Raw genomic sequence first — 16,718 nt, forward strand, 5'->3', positions numbered from 1 at the left:
TGTCATTTTACACATTTCCTATTCTTTAGAATCGAGACTTAAATCCTGTTAGTCAATAAAAAAGCATTTAAAAAAATACGGGGCGGTGGGGGGCGGTTGGTGACAGGAGTAGGCTGGGACAAGGAAGTGGAGTGTGCTCCGGGCGGAGGGCAAAGGGCAAAGGGCAGGAGGGAAATGCCGTGTGTGCTGTGTGCTGGGGAGTGGCCTGAGGAGGCAGACAGCGGCCCCTGAGGAGCCAGGGCCTGGCTCCCAAACTCCTGGGCGGGTCTGGACTTGCCCCTGAGGGCATGGGGCTGGGAAGGCCTGGGCTGTGGAGAGAGGGGTTTGCATTTGCATTTGCATTTGTCCCTGCCTGTTCCCTCGGAGGCTCTAACCATCTGGCTCTAACCACGGCCGCTGCCCTCAGGCCCACTGCTCTCCCCCCAAGCCCAGAGCTGTCCCTTTCCTCTCCTGGCGGCTGTCTCTGAGGTCACCGGGCACTCACCGGGGATGGTGACTGAGGAGCCGGCGTCCTGCTCGAAGGCCGTCTCCGGAGGCGCTGAGCCATTGGAGCGGAGGGAAAGGAAACAACGAAAGCTTCGTAAATGGCCCGTCGCCGCCGTACCAGCCCTGTGGGCGCAGGCCACAGCGGCACTGTCACCGCACACTCGCTCTGGGGGCACTGCTCTCCAGAGGCGCAGGGGCCGCCGTCAGTACCGTTCCTCCGGTTTCACATGGAGGTCGGGAGCTGACCTCCGAGATACTCCACCGTCTCCTCAGGTCTCAGGATACACAGGCCGGAAGAGGAAGTCCAGGCTGGAGTAAACTCTCCGCCGGGCACTCACCGCTTATTGTGGGAGGCCTCGCCTAACATGTATGTAAGGAATTGTGACTGCATGTAAGGAATCTTTATTCTCTACTTTAAAAAAATATATTTTTACTGATTTCAGAGAGGGAGGGAGAGGGAGTGAGAGGTAGAAACATCAGTGATCAGAGAGAATCATGATCAGCTGCCTCCTGCACGCCCCCCACTGGGGATGTGGCCAGCAACCTGGGCACATGTCCTGCCCGGGAATCAAACCAGGGTCTCTTCAGTCTGCAGGCTGATACTCTCCACTGAGCACCCCAACTAGGGCAGAAATATTTTAGTTTTTGCAGCATAGATAGGTGCTGCCATAGTTGCCACTACCTTTATTTTTAAAAAACGATGTCCGATGATCTAATAGGACATCCTGATCGAATCCGCCCTCCAGACTGCTCATGAGGGCTTTGGCCTCGCTGTCTCCACCGCGTACTTCCTGCGTGTTCTCGGCTGGAGTCCCCTCGGCCTCCTGCTCGCTTACCTCCCTGCCCTCCTCTTCCCGGGGGAGGGACAGCCCCGCCGACCCACAGAGGCCGCAGCCCCGGCTGCCCGAGGTGGACTTGCCCAGAGCTGACGGCGGCTGCGTCACTGTTGGGCATAATCCGCCCAATGGGCTTCGCTCCTGTCACCAAATGTCTGTGCCACCTGCCTGGTGTGCGGAGGGCATGTCCCCGGGGGAATCCACAGCCGGCCATGGGGGTGGGAGGACCGCGCGCGGAGCCGGCTCTGACGTGATGCTCGTGTGGACCTTCCCAGAAGGTCACACCCTCCCCTCGGCATTCCTGCCTGCGGTGGCAGGTCACTGGCCGGTGGATGCCACCCAGACCCCAGGACTTCTGCCTTCCTCTTTTTGGTTCAAGTCCTGAAGAGGAAGTTATTTAGAGCAGCCTTCCTTGGGAGATTATGATCTTGCTACGAAAACCTAGGGAGAAAAGACAGGAATGCGATGAACGAGCAGCCGAGGAAATGCCAGGAGGGCGTGACCAGGACAGAAGAAGTGTTGTTTTTGGAGAAGACACCAGGGGCCACCTCTGACGTCTGCCCCGCGAGCTCCCTCCACCACCCAGTCACCGGACCCTGAGACTCCGTCTCCTGACCCTCGACCTTAAGTGTCACGAGCCCCTCCCCCTCCCCGTGGCTTTGCGATGCCCTGGGAGCTGGTCCCCGCCAGCCCGCTGCCCCCTGGCATCCGCTCCGGCTGGAGGTGCCCCTGCAGGCCTCCCAAGAGGGAAAGCCTTCCTGGTTGGTTCGGCCGGTACTCCCACCATCTGGTTCAGGGCCGGGAAGCTGGGAGTTTCATGGTTTCAGATCTTATGTGCAAGGCTTTAATCCATTTTGAGTTGTTTTTTTGCCTGTGGTATATGATAAAGTGTCATTCTTTTGCATGTGGAGATCCCGTTTTCCCAACACCATTTATCGAAGAGACTAACGCTTCTTCATTGTGTATCCTCAGCAACCTTGTCAAAGAACAGTTGGCTGTCCATGCTCGAGTTCATTTCCGGGCTCTCTATTCTGTCCCATTGGTCCACAGGCCTGCCTGTTTTTGTGCCAGTGTTATTGTCTTTTGATTACTATAGCTTTGTAGTATAGTTTGAAATCAGGAGGTGTGATGCCTCCAGCCTTGTTCTTCTCATTCAAAATTGCTTTGGCTGTTCTGGGTCTTTTGTGATCCCATGTGAATTTCATGACTTTTCCCCCACTTGTGTAAAATATACCATTGGGATTTTGATAGGAATTGCATTGGATCTATAGATTGCTTTGAGTACTACGGGCATTTTAACGATATTAATTCTTCCTATCCATGAACATGGGATATCTTTCCATTTATTTGTGTCTGCTTTAATTTCTTTCATCAATGTCTTATAGTTTTCAGTGTACAGATTTTTCACTGCCTTGGTTAACTTATTCCTAAGTATCAGAATTATTTCTTTAAAATTAATACATTAGATTCGGCAGCAGTGTCTTATATTTCTGAGTGCTGAGTATGCATAGTATAAAAATCTTTTTTGGCGAAGTTTGTGGTTCCAGTAGGAAGTTTGTGGTTCCAGTAGGAAGATACTAAATTTGCAGCAACGTTCCCTGTGATCTAATCATGGATTTTTAATAGCCCCACCAGCAGTCTGGGGCTGAACTTTAAAAAAAAAAAAAAAAGTCAAAGGGGGCAAATCAGGGTAGATGCCCTCTCTCCCTTCAGAAGAAATGGAAGGAGGCGGTGGGTACATACCAGATTGGGAGGGTCAGAGGTGCCAATATGTTATGCAATCAGGCTAATTTCCTTATGCCACCTGTCAGGTTAGAGGGAGTGGAAGGTCAGATCCTCACTCATGGATGGGGATTAGGGATCAGTTGGGCAGGCATATTATTTCCGGGCCCGTATTTTCTAATTTCTAAACTGGGATGTGGGGCAGTTGAAATGGGGACCACCCTGGGGAACCTGTAACTCACTTTCCAAGGTCCAGGAATGCCTTGCTTCCTTCTGTTACTTATTTATAGTAGTCCACTCTTAACTGAGGGTGAAAGTAGTCCACACTCACAGGTAACTCATATGAATACGGTACTGTTTCCCTTTGGAAGAATGGGTTATGGAGAAGCCCAAGAATGCCAAATATTAGAAGCCAGATTTCACAGGTTACCGTCCTTGCCTCCTGTGGGGGATGGGAAGTAGATGAGACGGTGAGTATCCGGTAAGGTGACAAAGGGGACTCTACCCTTGTTTTATGTGGAAGTCCACAGCATAATGTCAACACCTCCAAACTGTGTGGTAGAAGCGGAGGCTGGACTAAGCCCTCAGATAGTCTGGGTCCGTATTTTGTTCCTATTCATGTTTGACTCAGGGCAATTACATAACCTTTGCGTGCCTATATTTTGGAATCCCTCAAGTGGGGCTAGAATAGTTATAATACTTGGAGCATCGTCAGGTACACCCAAAGGATACGGGGTCACGGGGCACATACCCACGTGGTGGGTTCGGTCCCTGGTCAAGGTGCCTACGGGAGGCAACTGACCGATGTTTCTCTCTCTGGCATCAATGTTTCTCTCTCTCCCTCTCTCTGGCCTCCTCCCTTTAAATACCAATAAAACCATATGCTTGGGAAAGGACTAAAAAATAATCACAGGTACTTGCTTCATACCGCTGTTGAGAATTTTATGGCAGATGCGTATAAGCCTTAGCGTGGGGCCTGATACACAGCGAGCTTGAGGAAGTTGTACCCGTTGTCATCGCTGCACATTTCATTCAAGTTGGAGACCCTTTGGATGCGGAGCCCCGCCGGGCGGCAGCTGCAGGGGCCTCCGCCATGGCGGCGCTGGGGAAAGCTCATGCAGTGGCCCAGGCCCAGGCTGCAGGGGCGGGCAGGGGCACGCGCTGCCCGGACTGTGGGCTTACAGCCCCCGCTGGCCCCAATGGAGGCAGCACAGAGGACAGCGGTTAGGGCCCAAGCGCCCTTGACAGCACATGCGTCCCGCCGCTCACACGGCCGGCGCCCGTGTCGCTCCCGCGGGTGCAGGCACGGCTTCCGGCTCGCTCCATGGCATCGCTGCCCCGGGAGGGGGCCGGCCCGGTCCCCGGCCCCGGCTGCAGGGCCTGGCAAGGTCAGGCGGCGGCGAGGCCGCGTGCAGCCCCGCGGGGCCGGGGCCGGGGCCGGGGGCGGGGCCGGGTGGCGGGCCGCCGAGCACCCACCACCTCCGCCCGCGGGAGCCCAGCGGGGGGCGCGCGGAGCCGGCGGGAACGTTCCGGAACCTCCGAGCGCTTCCGGGGGCGGGGCAGCCCGGACCCCCCCGGAGGAGGGAGCGCGGCGCGGGGACGGCTCTCCCGGCGGGAGCCGTGGGCGAGGGGCGCGCGGAGGAGCCGCGGCGCACGCGCACTCGGCGCCCGCCGCCCGGGATGGACGGAGGGCATGGAAATTTCCAGCGGCTCCCGGGCCCGACAGAGCAGGCGCGGCGGTGGCGACGAGACCTGAGGGGCGCGGGGCCTCCGTGGGCCCCGCCGGCCGAGCCCACCGGGCTGTCCCGGCGCCACGGCGTCGCACCGCGGTCCCCGGGGGGCCGCTCGCCGCGGGGAGCAGGGCTTCTGAGGGGCCGCGGCCCCTTTAAGAAGGGGGCGTGGCCCGCGCTGGGGCGTGGCCTGCGCCGGGAAGTGGCGCGCGGCGTGCGCGGCTGCCGAGCCTTTAAACCCGGGCTCGCGCGGCCCGAGCGTGCCTTCGCCGCCGCCCGCCGCCCGCCGCCCGCCCTCCGCCCTCCGCCCTCCTCAGCGCCCGAGCCGCGGTCCGAGCTGCCGCCGCGCGTCGGCCATGCCCCGCTACGAGCTGGCCTTGATCCTGAAAGTCATGCAGCGGGTGAGTGACCTTCCCCCAGAACCGCTTCCCTCCCGCGCGGGCGCCTCACGCCGGCCGCCGCCCCTCGCCTTCCCGCGGGGCCGGGGGAGGCCGGGCGCGGGGCCGGGCGGGGACGGGCGTCCGCGGCGCGGGCTCGTGGCCGCAGGCTCGGCGGGGCCGCGTGCGCGCGGGCGGCGGGGGTGTGCCCGGGCGCGGGCGGGGGGTGTGCCCGGCTCCCGGCGGCGGCGGCGGGGGTCGGGGGCCGGGCCGGGGCCGGGAGGGCCGCGGGTCCCGTGGAAGGCCCTCGGGAGGACACACGCGAGCGCCCGGCCCCGCGCCCGTGGTCGATCGCGAAGCCGCCTTGTGCCCGCCGCCGCCTCCGCTCCGCCGCCGCCTCCGCTCCGCCGCCGCCTCCGCCGGAACCGTCCGCGCTCCGTTACCCGCTCCAGCGTGTGCAGCCCGGACCCCGCCGCCCGCCGCCGCGCCCGGTCACCGTCCGGCTCCTCCCTGACTGCAGTCTGGCGGCCCCGGGCCGTTAGCCGGCTCAGGCTCCCGGTCGCGACCTGTGTGAGCCTCCCGCATGGCCCGTGCCCTCCGGCCGAGCGGGAGGGGGACCAGGTGTGCGGGAGGCAGACCTGCGGCCCGGCCCGGGCACCTGCACCGGCGCGGCCCGGAGGCAGCTCCTCGTCCCGGTGCCGGGAAGGACGCCTCCCGGCGCTGCAGCCCTCCCTCCGCGAAGGCGGTAACGGCGAGTGTGTGTGTGTGTGTGTGTGTGTGTGTGTGTGTGTGTGTATGTATGTATGTGCATGTGCATGTGCGCGTGCTTTTTTTCCAGGTGCAATAAAAACTACTTCCTACGCCTGAACTGCTGGAGCCTAGCTTCTCCCAGCGCGAGAGGCCTGGGCGTCCTTTGTTGGACCCTGCTTTTGAGGAGCAGCTGTTGGGAAGTTTGGGGTGAAATTCAGCCTGGATCCTGGTCCGGTCTTAGCTCAGAGCCCAGGAGGCTGCACACCGTCGGGAGGAGAAAGGACACCGCTGCCTGGTCAGGGGCCCTGGTGTTCCCAAGCTTGCTGTCCCAGGATTGGGGAAATGCGATGGTGGCTGGAGCAGTCCCCCTTCTGGCCCCTCCTCCCCCAGGGGACACTGCATAGAGAGAATGGGCCAGGAAAAACAAGCGCGTTACTGAAAAGGAGACATTTTCAGATCCATGGAAATTGTTCAAGCCCCCTCCTCTTTTGCCTGTGCTTTTTAGGAGACACCACAGGTCCCGGGAAACGCAGTTACTGAAGCTCCTCTTGTCCCCGTGTTTCAGGGAGGAAAGGGTCAGGGTGCAGGCAGGCACACGGGCTCATCAGCCTTGGCAATGAGAGCCCCAGCCCCTGTCCTCAGCCCGGTGAGCCGGCTGCAGGTGTGTTACAGGGGTTTCCTTTGCCAGACAGACGTGTGCTGGCGTGTTTTGTATGCTCTGTACTGGAGCATGCATGGTTTTACCCTACTTCAGGGAAGCCCCACAATACAGTTGGTTTAAAGAGTCATTCCGTCCTTTCCTTGAGACCCTCACAGGAGGGCAGGGTGAGAAGCCTCCGCGGACGGAACATGGGGAGCTCCCGCTGGAGGAGGAGGCGGGGACCACAGATAGGACGTTGTAACAGGGCGAGCTGTGCCCGAGTCCCTTGGCCTAAATAAAGATTAAACAGCAACAAAACATGTTTTCTTCACACAACTTATTTTTAAGTAGGTAAATGTTTGACAAACACAAAGACTCGCTGCTTTTGACAATTTTGCTTTTCAGTTTAGGGAAATAGGATTCTAAAATGGGATCAATCCTTGGAAGGGAAAGGATGAAAGTTAACACTGGTGCATTCAGTGCAGGGGGCGCTGGGAGCTCCGTCCTCGGCGGCAGCGCCTGGCGGTCCCGCCTGGGCAGCCTGCGGTGGCTCCTCCATTCCAAGTTGGTATTTTTCATAGTTTTGGATCTGAAATCTTCACAGTGTCACCCTTTGAGGCGATGGCGCATTCCCACCACCCTTCCCCGACGGTTTCTGCCTGGGGATTGAGACATGCACTGCCGAACAACTGGGCAGACTGGAACTGGGGAGACGGAGTGTGTCTGGTTCTTTTCTGGGTGCCCCAGGAGCAATCCAGTCTCCTGGGAGTGTACACTCCTCTCCCCATTTCTCACCTCCTTTGACCTGTGCTGGACTCAACATGGAGCACGTGCCAGAGGCGGGAACGCAAGCTGGCTGCTGTGCGAGGCACTGGCACATCTCCTGGACTGAAGACCCGAGGCAGGCCCCGGGAGTCCAGCCGCAGGCGGAGCACAGCGGGATCCTGTGGCCACCGAGAAGCAGCCTCCCCAGCCTCTGCTGCTGCCCTCCTCCCCTCGTGCGCTTACGGTGGAGACCAGTGCTCCCAAGAAGAGCTTTATTTGCAGGTGCCATTCAGCTTACCCTTTATTGTAACGTGTAGCTATGACAACATCCTTCCCACTCCCCCAACTTCCAAGCCGCATGAAGAGCCAGTGAAGGGTTAAATCCTGAAACTGCACACGGTAAAGTGACATGCTGGGAGAGGCCCTTCGGGGTAGCCTGGGTCCACTTGGAAGGGGGTTGCTTAGGCCGTGTTTATGAAGGGGTCTCCAGGAAGAAGGCACTTGGAAAGCATGAAGCTGTATCAGAGAGCACTGTCGGGCCTGTGACTGCCGGGAGCCTTCACGTGGGGGAGGACACACGAGAGCAGCGGTCGGCAAACTCATCAGTCCACAGAGCCAGATGTCAACAGTGCAACGATCGACATTTCTTTTGAGAGCCAAACTTTTTAAACTTCTTCTAACACCACTTCTTCAAAATAGACTCGCCCAGGACGAGGTATTTTGTGGAAGAGCCACACTCGAGGGGCCAAACAGCCACAGTTTGCCAACCACGGAGCTAGAGGACAAGCTCAGGCTACGTTCCCAGGGAGCCCAGCCAGTGCCTGGCAGGCCCTTTTAGCCACAGGAAGGGGGCGCCTGTGAGGTGCACGCTCGCTCCACCCAGTCCTGGGCCCGGGGCCTTCCCTAGACGGAGGGTCGGTCACTCATTGATTGGGCCGCTGCGGTCTGAGGGAAGGACTGACATCCCTAGTTTCACTTGGAAATTGGATTTTAAAGGTTGGGATTTAATTTCAGTGTGTGAAAGACTGAATTGCCCATACGTGAAGGATAAAGCCCCTCCTGTGTGGAGAGCTTAGGAAGAGCTGTGTAAGCAGACGTTTCCCGTGGGCTGGGCTCGGGAGGAGGGCTGGTGAGGTGCAGACCGCCCCGAAGAGCACTCCGGCTCCGGCTGCCCAGGTCTTGTGACATTTGCCCAGAGTTGGCGCTTCGGGGTGTGAAGGCCCTGGGAAAACACGTCTTGAGCCGCTCAGGAATTTTCAGGAAGAATTAACAGTTAGTGCTTTAAGTAATAACTAGCTTAATTGCCAGACGAAGGCATGTGTGTACAGCACAATGGCTTTATATCCCCTCAGTATATGTTTTTCTAGTAGGAGAAAAGGAGCAGCCTCCTACTTTGCAAATCTTAAGTTCTTTTTTGTTTCAAACATTTCAAAAGTTATATGTAATATATGGAAAAGCAGGTTTTACATTTTAAGATAACTCACTGAAATGGTTCTTTGTAGGCTAAGAATTTGATGATACAATCTGAGTTTAACTCACCGCCTGGGTTTTGTGTTTGAAAATTGCAGATTTTCCAGTTGCTAACAGGTAGCAAGCAGGACACTGTGTGGGGACGAGTCCCTTCTCTTCCCTCGCCTTTCTGATTAGGAGCCGGCACAGGTTGTGTGTGTGTGTTCTGGAGTCTGTCCAGCTGGGCCTCTGGAGGTAACAGCTACAATGTTGGCATTGGAGCACTTTGGAGGGCTCGGTGCTGAACCAAATGCAGCACCAAATGCGGGCTGCCCGGCTCAGTTAGCTTGGCTACTTGGCAACATTTGATGATGAGGAAATGGAGACAGAAATTCAAGTGGCAACACCTTTGTTCTGTCTGTCAAGGCTGAGCTGGTCTTTTATCCCTCTTACACCCCCCTTCCCATCTCCAGATAGCTTAGCTTGTATCTTCACTAATTACCCTTTGTGTTTTGTCTGCTTGAAACTGGACAGTTTAAGACACCTACCAGTAATGAGAGGGAGCTGGCGGATTAAGTGCTGTTGGGATTACAGTGTGCTCCGGTTACAGCTCACCGCTCCCCGGCCAGTGATTGGAGAAGGAGCCGTTCTGCTCCCGCGCCGGCTCCTGTCGGAGTGGCTGGGGTTGAGGAGGCTTTCTCCCCAGACCGGTGTGTATTTCTGAAGAAAGCCTGTCAGGAGGGACAGTCTGCACTGCCTTTTCCTCTGTTCACGCCTCACATTCACACCCATGTCCAAGGTGTTAAATCCGTGTTTACATGCAGACACTGTTGAGTCTTCTCCCCTTGAGGTTATTGGATCACTTTCAAGAAAACTCAGAGTTTGAAAGAAATGAGGGACAAGTTTTTTGGTTTTGTTTTATATATATTTTTATTGATTTCAGAGAAGAAGAGAGAGAGAATCAGTGATCAGCTGTCTCTTGCACGCCCCCTACTGGGGATTGAGCCTTGACCGGGAATCGAACCTGGGACCCTTCAGCCCGCAGGCCGATGCTCTATCCACTGAGCCAAGCCAGCTAGGACAGAGAGACAAGTTCTAAAGTAGCGTTTTCCATCTGGTGCCTGCTCTGTAATCTCACAGGTGTGACTGCTCACGATAAAGAATACCTCCTTTTAGTGGAAAGCAGTATTCTTAAGCACCAGGGATTATTATCAACACATAATTATCTCCTAAGGGAATAAAAATTAAGGAATTAGTAAAAAAAAATTTTGTCTTAATCCTCATCTAGGATATGTTTTAATAGATTTTAGAGAGGAGTTTGGGGAGGAACATGGATGTGAGAAACATCCATGGAGCCCTGACCAGAATTGAACCTGTGGCCTTCTGGTGTAAGGGACAACGCTCCAACCAGTGGAGCCACCTGGCCGGGGCAGGAATTAGTCAAATGTAAGAAAAATCACTCCCGTTCAATGAATGAGTGGCCAGTTAACTTACCTGAAGGAAAAGCACCTCAGGCATGTGGAAAGGTGATTACTCCAGTGCTTTATCCTTGTTGCTCTCATTTAGAGTAGGCATTGATAAACTGTGGCTCACACGCCAAAGCTCACTGGCTACCTGTATTTGTATGGCCTGTGAGCTGAGAAAGGATTTTGCATTTTCAAGTAGTTGCTGGGAGAGGGATGGGAATAAAAAAGTATTTTATGACATGAAAATGATGTGAAGTTCACATGTCAAGTTCATGAATACAGGTGTCTTGGACTATCACCCAGTGCATTTATGTTTACTCTCTGGTCCTTTGTGGAAATTTGCTGACCCCGATTCAGAGTGTAAGACCCAGTTTTCCAGGTTCAGCATGTCTCTCAGCTTCAGGGTATTGTTTTTGACATTTCTGCCTTCATTCCTTCCTTTTCCTCCTCTGTATGTACTGTACGCACTATGCCTTTGACCTCCATGTGGATGGCTTGCCTTTTTTGGTAACAAGCTAAGAATTCTGGCATTTTGTACTTTCACTGTGCTGGTCAGAGCCTCCTGCGTGTCCTGTTGGCACTGCAAGCTCAGTGTGGTTCAGATGAATGAGTGGTCTACCTAAGCTTGTCTCCTTTCTGTTCTTGGGTTCTCTGTCCCTGTCCCCTGCACCTCATCTCACCTGTCTCCTCTGCCCGAGATGCCACTCCTAGTTCTTGCTTGTTCCTGCAGTGTCTTCCTCAGCTGTCTGACCTGCTCAGGGCTTGTTGTGAATGTGCTCCTTGAAGGCAAAGAGATACGTTGTTGAGCTGCTTCAGAAGAATCCAGTGGAAATGCCTCTGTAACAGGAGAGAGTACAGAGCACTGTATGGCGCTGCCCTCCTGATGGGTGTCATTGCTTCACATACTCATTGACTGTCCCTAATGCTAAGTCACAGCACACCTCTTTCTAAAAAAGAGACATCAGGTAAATTCCGGCATGCAAGGCTGTCTGATAGGACTCCAGCCTTTTTTTTTCTTTTTTTTAAACTCCCACTCTTCTAAAGTTCTGCCATCTCTACTGGAAGTCAACCAGGCTGCCGCTGGCTGTCACCACTTCGCTCTCATTTCCTTGGGTGCTTGTGTGTCTGCTTTTCTGGGAATGCCTTCCCTTTCCACGTTCCCGTCTTCCGAGAACACCTGCCTCAGTTCGTTGTAAACAGCTGCCAGGGAAGGCGTGGCTCTGCCGAGTCTCCATGGGATTGTTCCTTTGGGTTTGCGTGTGTGCCGTCTGTCACCGGCATCGCCTCTCACTCTGTACCGCTTACTGGTGAGTGCTTCTTGCCTCCTTCGCTAGATGACTCGTTCCTGAGGGTCAGGTCTGTTCCTCTCTGTCCTCCGCCCTGCACACCGGGTGGCTGCCCACCCGGCTCCTCACTGGGACACCTCCTCCGGCCTCCGGAGATGGTTCCGGATCTGGGAGGCCATGCTGACCTCCTGTGCCAGTAAGTGGCTGTCAGGTCAGGGCGCTGGGCTTGCACTGGGGGAGTTGTCTGCTTGCCAGGCATTCTGTTGGCTTCTAATACTATTTCCTGGCAGGTAACCTTGTTTTTACAATAATAATTTAAATGTGTCATTTGTTAAAATGAAGGCAAATTACCCTCCCCTCAGAGTTGGATTCTTTGGGAAGATTTGATAAAGGGGAGTCACTAAATAATCGCTGTAGGATTTAGATGTGGCTGCAAGTAAGTGAAAGTTGGAGTGGAAAAATAACAAGAGTCCAAGACTCTGCATGTAGACTGCTTCCTAAGGACTTCTCACTGAAATGGAAACGGCCGTGGTGCGTTCGGGAAATGGTGTAGGCCTCATCGCTCCTGTTCGCCACGTGCTCTGGCTCATAGGAAGGTGGGCAAATGAGTGTACATGTATATGTTGGACTTAAGTAAAATGCCTAAGGTTCGTATGTACAGTTTTTTTATTTTGCACTTTAGCTTTACTCTCTTTTTCCCTGTTCCTTTGGATGTGATTGTTTTGGCTGGGAAAGCTGCTCCAGTGAGTGCTGTGAACTGCGCTGTCTGATGAGCGGAGGAACTCGTGTCCCGAGGGAGAGGCTGGGGTGCCATGGGGGGAGTGAACAGGGAACTGGGCAGCCCAGAGGAGCTTCTGAGGAGGAGCACAGCCTGCTTCTGGATCCGGGCACTGCCCCCGAGGATGTCACCTGATGGTAACGGGCCATCGGAGGTAGTAGGTGTTCAGTATGTCGTCAAAGTTAGCTCTGGGCTCTCAGGCAAGCTTTTGAACTTTATTGCTTAGTTTTCCGTTTACACTTGATTGCTGAAAAGACTCCTGAAGGTAAATTTCTTTTATGTAAGTTCCTTTACCAGAGTCTGAGACTGGCTCAAACCGGAATATAGCACTTCCTCAATACATATTTGAATTCGGGGCATACTAAGAGCTGTATGAGAGCTTGCATGCTAAGGAAGCGGGCAAGCTTTGCATATATGATAGAGAGGGATCCTGTGAACTCGATCAACTTGGAACAAGGTCTTTGTCAGATACGAGGCGCTGGCTCAGCAGCCACTGGCCTTTGTCAGGCACCGTGCGCTGGGCCTCCTCTTCTGGGCTTTTGTTTGTCTCTTGTCCCGCTTTGTTTTTTAAAAATATATTTTCATTGATTTCAGAGAGGAAGGGAGAGAAACACCAGTGATGAGAGAGAATCATTGATTGGCTGCCTCCTGCATGCCCCCTACTGGGGATGGAGCCCACAACCTGGCTATTTGCCCTTGACCAGAATCAAACCACGGACCCTTCAGTCAACAGGCCAATGCTCTATCCATTGAGCCACACTAGCTAGGGCACCAGTCCTGCTCTATATAACCAGTACGTACAGGACTTACATGTGTTTTTTAGATGAGAAGATTGGGGAAGCTGAGGATAGAGAAAACCTAAAGAACTGAGTTCTGCACTTTAGATAGGCTAAGTGCTAAGGTGACCAGAGGCAGGTGTGGGAGAAAAGCAGCATTTTAAGCAGTATTCGGTAAACGTTTGATTGCCAGTTGTCCACCTGCTAACGCTATAAGGATGGCCGCTTTTCATAGCATCAACAGATGGAGCAGTGATAGGACCTGGCTGATGGCTGTTGCTGCGTGGTATTTTCAGTTAATATTTTACTTTTCATTTTTGATACAGTATTATAAAACTACATTTTCCCTTTTAATCAGCTTAACAGTAACCCACAACCTTCGGACCAACTACATTTTCCCTTTTAATTGGTGATTTTAAGAGATTTGTTTCATTCCTGTTGATTCAGATTTTATTTTTATAAAGGAATTAAAAGTATTTTACATTATAACACATGTTGCTGGAATGTATATATTTCATTAAAGTATTTAATTGATTTTTAAAGTTATTATAAGCTAGGAGTACCTGTGATCCAACAAGCTCAAATAAGACCTTTTCCAAGAAAATATGATGTTTTGATACATTCTTCACTGTCATTCTTTTAAATCCAGTTTTATTTCCGATGTAACTTGTGACTTTTTTTGCACCTGATTATTTTACGCTGAAGCTGTGTGATGGGGTATGGGATGGCAGAGGGTACTAGGCCCGTGTGAAGCATAGAAATGTGTGTGTGTGTGTGTGTGTGTGTGTGTGTATATAAAGATGAAGACACAAGGGTGTGGCCGAGGAGAATAGTAATGCTTTAACTTCTAAACCATTTCATTCTTTTTGGGAGCTGGCAAGGTGAAGTGTGAGTGTGTTCATGAGTTAATAAAAGCTGTTCACAAAGCTGCCTGAGGAATAGATTGTGTTAATTCTTCTTAACCATTGTGTTTTAGACTGGTAAGTATGAGTGACTGTCATGGGCCTTAGATCCCTTTTCCTGGCTTGCGAGTTTGATTCCAGGTGGGAATGCGGGGCGGGCCAGTGGCTGGGGAAATGGTGTGTAGGCGCTCCCGTCTGCCACTTCGTGGGAATGTGTCCTGGTGTTGCGGGCTCCCCTCTTTCTATCCTCTTCCTGACCAGAACTCCAGACTTTACAGGAAATTGATTTTTAAGATGTTGGCAACTAATTAAAAGACATTTAAGCACCATGGACCAGGTGAAGTGTATTTGTTTAGACAGCTAAGTTCTGACTTAGATAACAGGTCTTCGTTGCCCTCTGGCAGTGGGACTTGGTGTCAGCTGTCAGACTGCCGCTTCTCTGGGTGATTCTGGGCAAAGACGGCTTTATCCAGAGAGTAGCATTGTGTTTTGCTTGGTGTGTATCTGTGAAGTTCACATGAGAGTGTATGATCCATGGTCTTGGAAAAGGATTACTATGGAAAAAAGTTAGGTGCTCTTCTACACATGCTATAGAACAAAGGGATGACAGAATGTTTTTATTTTTAAAAAATATATTTTTATTGATTTCAGAGAGGGAGGGAGACAGAAACATCAGTGATGAGAGAGAATCATTGATCGGTTGCCTCCTGAACGCCTTCCACTGGGGATGGAGCCTGCAACCCCCAGCATGTGACCTGATTGGAATAGAACCCAGGACCTTTTAGTCAACAGGCTGATGCTCTATCCACTGAACAACACCAGCCAGGACCATGCTTTTGTTTTTGACCAGGCTGCACGTTTTCACAGAATGGAAGTCAATGCATCTCCCTGACTGACTTTCCCATTTTGTCTTTTTCACTTTCTCACTCTAGATGCGTAACAGCAGATTACAGATAAAACACGCAGGTCCCTGTTCTCCACCTTCAAGTCCAGGGGGAATTAGTCACCTAGTCCCCCACCATTTTTCCTGAGGTTCCAGGTCCCTAGTTCCTACCCACTCTGGGAAAACTTCGTAGAGGTTGGTGTGGATGAGAGCTTAAAAATGGAATTGCAAGAGAAAGCATGCCCAACAACATCATCTTGACCTGGAACCCTCAAAGCTCATAAACTGGCATTTGTCTGTTTCTTCCCCAGAATGAATCCCTGATTCCGCCTTTGTTTGGAGTTAAGTTTTTAAAGCACTCTCCTCGACCCTCCCCTGGCTATTAAAACGCTTTAAATGTGTCAGGTGAGGAATACCAAGCACAGCTGTATCAGCCTGGTGTGTGTGTGTGTGTGGGGGGGGGGGGGGCGGGGAGGGGAGAGGGGGGTGCGGCGCAGAACCAGACATCTGCCTGCTTTCAATTTGTGTTCAGATGCCCTGTGTGCACATTATGAATATAAAACATCGGTACTGGTTTAGGTTCATGTTTCAAAGGTGAGTTTCAGTTGAGTGAAAAGCTAAATTTGGGGGTAGGATTTTTGCCAGGAAAATGGTACAGGAAAGATGTACTTAAGTGTCCCTTTTAAAAAATTACTTGAACCCAGTTACTTGAACCCATTAAGGAAATTTATGATCCAATAGTGGACTGTTTTGTTTTTCTCTTGCTGGCGCACTATTTACCTTCTGTTTTGTTAGCATTTACATGTGAAAGCAGTGTGAAGTATGCTGTCTTGATAACCTTTGGTACCAAGTTTCTATCAAGGACAGCCTTTAGTCTGCAGACACTGGTGGCGCTGTTGGTCTCAGGAATGTGTTCTTACCTGTGAACTGACAGCCAGGAGCTTTTGCAAATTCAGGTTAAGATTTGCATGAAGGAAAGAAATTTCTCTAAATACCGTTTTCTTTATTAAATACTAGAGGTCCATTGCACAAAATTTGTGCATGGGTCAGGGGTTCCCTCAGCCTAGCCTGCACTCTCTATAATCCGGGACCTCTCGGGGGATGTTTGACTGCTGGTTTAGGCCCGATCCTTGCAGTACCACTGGCTCCTAACTGCTCACCTGCCTGCCTGTTTGATTGCCTCTAACTACTCTGCCTGTCTGCCTGATCACCCCTAATCTCTCTGCCTACCTGCCTGATCACCCCTAACTTTTCTGCCTGCCTGCCTAATTGCCCCTAACTGCTCTCCCCTGTCTGCCTGATTGCTCTTAATTGCTCTCCCCTGCTGGCCTGATTGCTCCTAACTGCTCTCTTGCCAGCCTGATCGCCCCAACTGTTCTCCCTGGCTGGCCTGATCACCCCTAGCCGTCTCTGCCTCACCCCCTGCCACTGTAGCTTTGTCCGGAAGGACGTCCAGAAGGATGTCTAGAAGACATCCAGTCTAATTAGCATATTACCCTTTTATTAGAATAGATTAGCATATTACCCTTTTATAAGTATAGATTTCATCTGATTAGGATGGAATCATTGGAAGCTGTAATTTCAAGGTCTTCTACCTTTGACATCCAATGAAAGCAGTTCTGATCCTTGGGAAAATTCTAAAGTTTAAAAATATTGCAACCAAAAATATTTGCCTGAGGAAATACCCCAATTCTGGGATCTTTTATTATGACTTGGCCTCTTGGGGAATTAGAGTTGCTCCACCAGGAAAGCTCTTGTGTTTACATTTTCCGGCCTCAGTCACATGGAAAAGTCCGAACTGGTTTCTGGGTTAGGAATGGTTTTTCTAGGAACTGACGTTGGAGCCCAGCAGGATGAGAACAGGCATGAAGG

At 52.5% G+C, this 16,718-nt stretch overlaps 2 protein-coding genes across 2 annotated transcripts in view; both read left to right on the forward strand.

The window, feature by feature from the left end:
* Positions 1 to 5,047: 5,047 nt before the first annotated feature.
* MRPS6 (mitochondrial ribosomal protein S6) overlaps positions 5,048 to 16,718 on the forward strand; it is a 46,748-nt gene continuing 35,077 nt past the window's right edge. Inside the window, exon 1 of the mRNA XM_084873727.1 lies at positions 5,048 to 5,175. Coding sequence (XP_084729853.1) covers positions 5,131 to 5,175 — 45 coding nt within the window. The 5' untranslated portion in view covers positions 5,048 to 5,130. The remainder of the gene's footprint in view (positions 5,176 to 16,718) is intronic.
* The window catches only part of SLC5A3 (solute carrier family 5 member 3), a 32,249-nt gene continuing 20,582 nt past the window's right edge, over positions 5,052 to 16,718 (forward strand). The window contains exon 1 of the mRNA XM_084873626.1: positions 5,052 to 5,175. The gene's annotated coding sequence lies outside the window, so the exon portion shown is untranslated. The remainder of the gene's footprint in view (positions 5,176 to 16,718) is intronic.

This window comes from Pipistrellus hanaki, assembly GCF_964339955.1.
Source record: "Pipistrellus hanaki genome assembly, chromosome: 2".
NCBI lineage: Eukaryota > Metazoa > Chordata > Mammalia > Chiroptera > Vespertilionidae > Pipistrellus > Pipistrellus hanaki.